The 6,000-nt window shown below is 43.2% G+C and overlaps 1 protein-coding gene across 1 annotated transcript in view; it reads left to right on the top strand.

The window, feature by feature from the left end:
* Positions 1-2,013: 2,013 nt before the first annotated feature.
* The window catches only part of LOC129180247 (ADP-ribosylation factor-like protein 15), a 111,710-nt gene continuing 107,723 nt past the window's right edge, over positions 2,014-6,000 (top strand). The window contains exon 1 of the mRNA XM_054774517.1: positions 2,014-2,411. Coding sequence (XP_054630492.1) covers positions 2,400-2,411 — 12 coding nt within the window. The 5' untranslated portion in view covers positions 2,014-2,399. The remainder of the gene's footprint in view (positions 2,412-6,000) is intronic.

The raw sequence follows: 6,000 nt of genomic DNA, 5'->3' as shown, positions 1-6,000 counted from the left end.
AGGTTCAGGCGACGGGCTCTCTCCTCGGCGGCTAGTCGTCGTCCTCCCAGCTGCATTGGAACCTCCGTATCACCATCAACCTTGATGGGGTGAGTCCTCCTCTGCTCCGTGGGCGAATGTGGTATCGGTGTATGAACCTGGTATCCCTCCTCTGCATAATCCCTGATTCTCTCCTTTACTCGGTTGTCTAAACAAATCGCTAAGTTTATCAAGTCATCAAGCGATGTAGTATTATCCTTGGCTATTAGCTCATCCTTAATGCAGGCACTAAGAGCCCTCCGGAAGATACCACGGAGCACGGTATCGGGATATCCGCTTGCTGCTGCGAGCACACGGAAGTCAATGGAAAACTCGGCCACAGATTGCCCTCTTTGTTTTAAGTCCAACAGGCGATTGGTGGCTTCTAAACCCCGGATAGGGTGATGAAACACCCTTCTTATCTCCTCTAAAAATAATGGTAAGGAGGTACGGATGGCGGGCATAGAAGTACTTATGGCCAGGGCCCAAGTGGCAGCTCTACCCGCAAGCAAGCTCATTATGAAGGCTACTTTAGCTTGATCAGAGGAGCAAGATGTAGGTTGTTGATCAAAAACCAACGAACATTGATGTAGAAACTGGTTACAGGAATCAGAGTCACCAGAGAAGCGAGGGGGGTGAGGGATAATGGGCTCACGAGCTTGATGAGCAGCAGGTGTGCTTGCAGCTGTGGCAGCAGCGGAATCACTCATGGTAGTGGTTGTACCGACCTCTGGTGGCGGAATCGGAGCGGAACATCCCAGTCGTTGATTTAATGCTTCCATGTTAGCAGAGAGAACAGAAATGGCTTCCAGGATCCCTTGGAGCGACTTCTCATGGCTTCCCACCATGTGTCCTTGGTGTATCAGGGCTTTTCGGAATTGTTCCATGTCTGCGGGATCCATGTTCTGGCCAGATTGTTCTGTCATGGGAGGCCGTGGAACACGGCGAGTTTTTTAGGATCCCAAATGCAGACAAGGGAGGCAGAAAGTACAAAAGAACAATTTAATACACAAAAGAGTCCAAAGCAAAAATACAAAGTACAAATAAGGAAAATCCAACAAGGTAAGAGTCCATAACAAAAAACACTAACAGCAAAAGGCTGTTAGGAAAAAACTAGAAATAACAAAAATACACTGCAGGCAAACCTTACAGGAGAAGATCACAAACAAGGCTAGCAGGTAGGTACAGGTAAGCGGGGAGCCGGGGAGCCAGAGAGCAGGGTAAGGAGCAGGTACGGAGAGCAGGTTGTCAAGGAGTCAACGAGTACAATCTGGCACCGGTCTGGAGTTTGGCTGGAGCTTAAGTAGGCCGGTGGTAATGAGCTGCAGGTGTGTGTAATTAGGGCTGGGTCATGTTCAGGGATGTGCTGCAACAAATAAACGACAGAGGGCAGCAGAGCAGAACACAGAACATGACACCGGCCATATTAAGTACCTTTGATGAGATGATTGAATGCACCTGTCTATGAAATTCAAGGCTTAATGAGATCACCAAATAACCACTGCTAGGTGGATGGAGGTTTTCAAATCAACAAAATGACAGGGGTGCCCAAATTTCTGCACCTGTCTAATTTTGTTTTGATGCATATTGCTAATCTTGTGTTAATCCAATAAACCTCATTCACCCCTGAAATACCACTCTGTCCACCAACTAATAATAATACTACTAATATGCTCATAATAATTGCAAGGTATGATTCTCATTCTAATAGTGTTATTATGTTGTTATTACATGGTGTAATATAATTGCAATAATTCAGCAATGTAGGATAGTCATTATATTCTGTAAAAATATTTTGAAATAAATACAATTCAGCAATAACGCACTGTTATTACTATGTGCATTATCATTGTAAATGTATCATAACGTTGTATCGTACAATTTGCCTATACATTCGTCATAGATTCATTACAGCAACTGTATTTTACGAGGCTTCGCCATGTGTTTGGTCACATGACCACGCTACGTGAGCACGCCGACGTACGTGACGTCACCACCGAGGCTTCGCTAGTTTCCTGAAGGCAGCGCTGAACTGAACTGTTATGGTGTGTGACAAAAACTGCAAGTGAGCGGCGGGCGAGTGGGCATTTTAGACAGAAAAAAGACCTCACTCCGGACAGTTTTACTCCCTGCACATCGACCCAGGACGTCGCTGCCTCGCTTCGGTCTTGTTCTGGCGGAGGAGACGCTGAAAGAGAACCCACCGAGTGCTAGCCCACTAAAGGCTGTTTTTATATCCCACTGTGGCTGCAAGGAAGGCGGGGAATACAAAGCGACGTGTTGCCAGACGTTTGTTTTTTCAACAGTTTTGGACTCGCCGGAGCTATAACGTGACTATTTTAAAGTCTCTTCGAGTTGCTGGGACTGTCCGACGATTGTACATGGATTATCTGGTAAGAAATATTGTCAAAAGTGTAGTATTGTTGCCATTTCTCCCCACCAATGACGCCTTTGTCTTCTAAATGAGGTGTCACAAGCCCAGGTGTGTTGTACTGATGCTAATGTGCTAAATAACTAACCACTGGTGTTTATATGTCAACAACTGTCGCTGGACAGGCTGCCTTCACACTTGTTGTTCAGTAGGCCTACTCTGGTCTGGACCAAACATTACAAAATACTTAGGTGCACAATTGTACAGTTTGCTTAGTGTCCACACTGGTATTTGGCAATGCATAAAGTAAGGACAGGATTGGGCAGCTTTTGTTACGTGTTTCGTGACAAACTCAAATATCTGAAACCAAAAAATGCTGTCTACCAGGTTCTCAGATTGCATAAAAATCTTCTAAAATGTACATTTAAAGAGTACTCTGCCACACATACAGGAGCAGAGCTGGGACAGTTCTTCAGACGTATTCCTTTCATAGTTGCAATATTAATGCTGGTCAGTGTCTTTGGTCCAAAAAGCATTCACATTTGAGGTCAAGTGAGCCGGACTGCACTATAGTTTGCTTGCGAGCGGACTGAGACTCAACTTTCAAGAAGTTTTAGACTGCTTCTTTGGTGTGCACCAGGGTTTGGATGATTGAGTTCACGCTTGACCAAACAAACCGCACTATCAGAGGAAGCGCGCCAGAGTTTGTATAAATCCAACCAAACGTAACAAGTGTGAACGCTGGCTAAAGTGCACTTAGTGGCGATTGTGACATGATGGTCCACTTCATGGACGTATTGAAGTTGTCCTTCATTGACGTCTGTCCTCTTTAATACCTGTGGTGGAAAAGAGTCATTACGGTGCTCGTCAGGCACCAGCAGCTTTAGCCTGGAAGGGCGGGGGATTAGGGTGTTGCTTATGATGGGATGAGTGCTGCTGAAACAGTGCAACAATAGACAGGAAGTAGTGGGAAAATAATACACAGACATTGTGTTGTCATCTTTCAAGAGGGGGTGGAGGGATGGTGTAGTGTGTGAAAAGCAGAGGAACTTCCCCACCCAGCGTTATCAGCTCTCTAACAAGGCCTCTCAACCCGAATGGACGTCAGTGTCCGATAACTGTTGTTTATTGGCCTCTACAGTTATGTAGTATGGTTTTGTGAGGAGTCGTTGATATGACTGAAATTCCATTTGTGGTGCTGTCTATGGGTTGTGGTCAAAATGTGTTGGAAGACATACTAGCATACATGAAATACAGATATCCTCAGAATGTTGCAATCATTAGACAAATGGTCAAGGACTTATGGGCATACCTGTAGAAGTTTTGCTTGATGTTTTTCAACCAATCTTGCTCACATTTTACACACATGCTTGTCAGTCCCCTTAATGTGTGTTGGCCTACCATACAGTCATGGGAAAAAATGATCACACCGCCCTTAAGCTGATATCTAGCAACTTCCATGGTTTTCTTGATAATAACCAAAATCACTTAAGTTCTTACATGAATAGCTATAGCATTGTACTGCCAAAAAACTTAACTCTTCTGAGCTATTTTTGTTGTCACTGTATATTTGTCCAAACAAAGGTACCTTTAGTTGTATCAGGCATTAAAATGAGCCGAAGAAACGAGGTTGGTGTAATCATTTTTTCCATGACTGTATTTTATGGTGATTCGGCTAAAGTTACGATGGGTGTTTTGTAAAGCACAATGATCTTTGTGAGAAATTTCAAGTCAATCCGACTTATGGGGTCAAGCTTTGGGGTTTAATAACAGCGCCACCATGTGGTGTATTTGTCAGAAAAATAATAGCATAATAGCAATAATGCATGTTTTGCCATGTTTCCCTCTTTTGTGTGAAGTGGTTCAAAAGAGTACACCAGGGCTGTCCAAACTTTTTTCAACGAGGGCCACATAGTGAAAAATGAAAGGATGCAAGGGCCACTTTGATATTTTGTCAAGCAACACATGTAGGTATGCTAAGAAGTTATACACTCCTGATCAAAATCTTAAGACCAGTCGAAAAATTGCTAGAATTTGCATTTTGCACATTTGGATCTTAATGAGGTTTTAAGTAGAGCTACAATATGCAAAAACAAGAAGGGGGAGTGCTCAAAAAATAACAAACTCTCCAAACCAGAACAAAAATTTTGTCAGTAGGACTCAGTAATGAGTAGCTCCATGGTTCTTGTTAATCACTTCAACAATTGCTTTGGGAATGCTTGATGCGAGTGTTTGCAGGAGTCTAGTGGGAACATTGCTCCAAGTGGTGAAGATAGCTTCACCAAGGGCATCAACTGTCTGGAACTGATGGCCATTTTTATAAACTTCCCTTGCCATCCATCCCCAAATGTTCTCTATGGGATTTAAATAAGGGGAACATGCAGGATGGTCCAAAAGAGTGATGTTATTCTCCCTGAAGAAGTCCTTGGTCAAGCGAGCATTGTGAACTGCAGTGTTGTCCTGTTGAAGAACCCAGCTGTTACCACACAGACGAGGGCCCTCAGTCATGAGGGATGCCCGCTGCAACATCTGCACATAAGCAGCCTCCGTTTGACGACCCTGCACGACCTGAAGCTCCAGTGTTCCACTGAATGAAAAAGCCCCAGATCATGATGGACCCCCCTCTACTCTGCCGGGTAGAAAACATCTCAGGTGGGATCTCCTTGTCATGCCAGTAACGTTGGAAGCCATCTGGACCGTCAAGGTTACATTTTTTCTCCTCAGAGAATAAAACCTTTTTCCACCTTTCAATGTCCCATGTTTGATGCTCCCTGGCAAAGTCTAAACGGGCAGTTTTGTGGCGTTGAAGGAGACGAAGTCTTTGAATTCGTTTTTGTTTTTTAATCCCTTTTCCCCGCAGATGCCGTGTCCGGGTTATTGCGCTGCAGTCGGCACCAGTAAGGGCCTTAATTTGTGGCGTGGCGTGGCGCAGCGCAGGTGTGATTTTTTTTTTTTTTTTGTTTGGGTGTACCACTTGACTTTTTTGTTCCATAATGCTCAGGATCTTTAAAAAATGTAGAATGACTGTTTTACTGCTCCTAACCTCAGCAGCAATGGCACGCTGCGAGAGGCCTTGCTTATGCAGCTCCATAATCCGACCACATTCAAAAAGAGAAAGCTTCTCAGCTTTAGCCATCAGGAGGGTAGGACAGTGTGAATGCCTGACAGAAAATTACAATTTTGAGCAGATTTTGGCTTTTATAGCCTGTGGTCTTAAACTTTTGATCAGCTGATAAACAGCCTATTTCAGTTTCATTGTTGTTTTCAATAAATGACTTTTTCACAGTGCTTTTTGTCTCACTCCCCCTTCTTGCCATATTGTAGCTCTACTTAAAACCTCATTAAGATCCAAATGTGCAAAATGCAAATTCTAGCAATTTTTCAACTGGTCTTAAGATTTTGATCAGGAGTGTGTATATATCTCAAGAAAAAAATGCATCTCAGCTTTAGGATATAGGTGAAAAAGCCTATTATTAGTATCGACTTCACTTCTGCTCTTTTTTCTCATTTTGAATTTTTTTTTCTCCAAATATTTCAACTTTATTCTTAAAAAAAAAAAGTATTTCTTCTTGTAATATTATGACTTTATTCCCATAATATTTTGCCTTTAT

Source organism: Dunckerocampus dactyliophorus, chromosome 4 (genome assembly GCF_027744805.1).
Source record: "Dunckerocampus dactyliophorus isolate RoL2022-P2 chromosome 4, RoL_Ddac_1.1, whole genome shotgun sequence".
NCBI lineage: Eukaryota > Metazoa > Chordata > Actinopteri > Syngnathiformes > Syngnathidae > Dunckerocampus > Dunckerocampus dactyliophorus.
The sequence above is the reverse complement of the archived record's forward strand: the minus strand, read 5'-3'. Positions and strand labels throughout refer to the sequence as shown.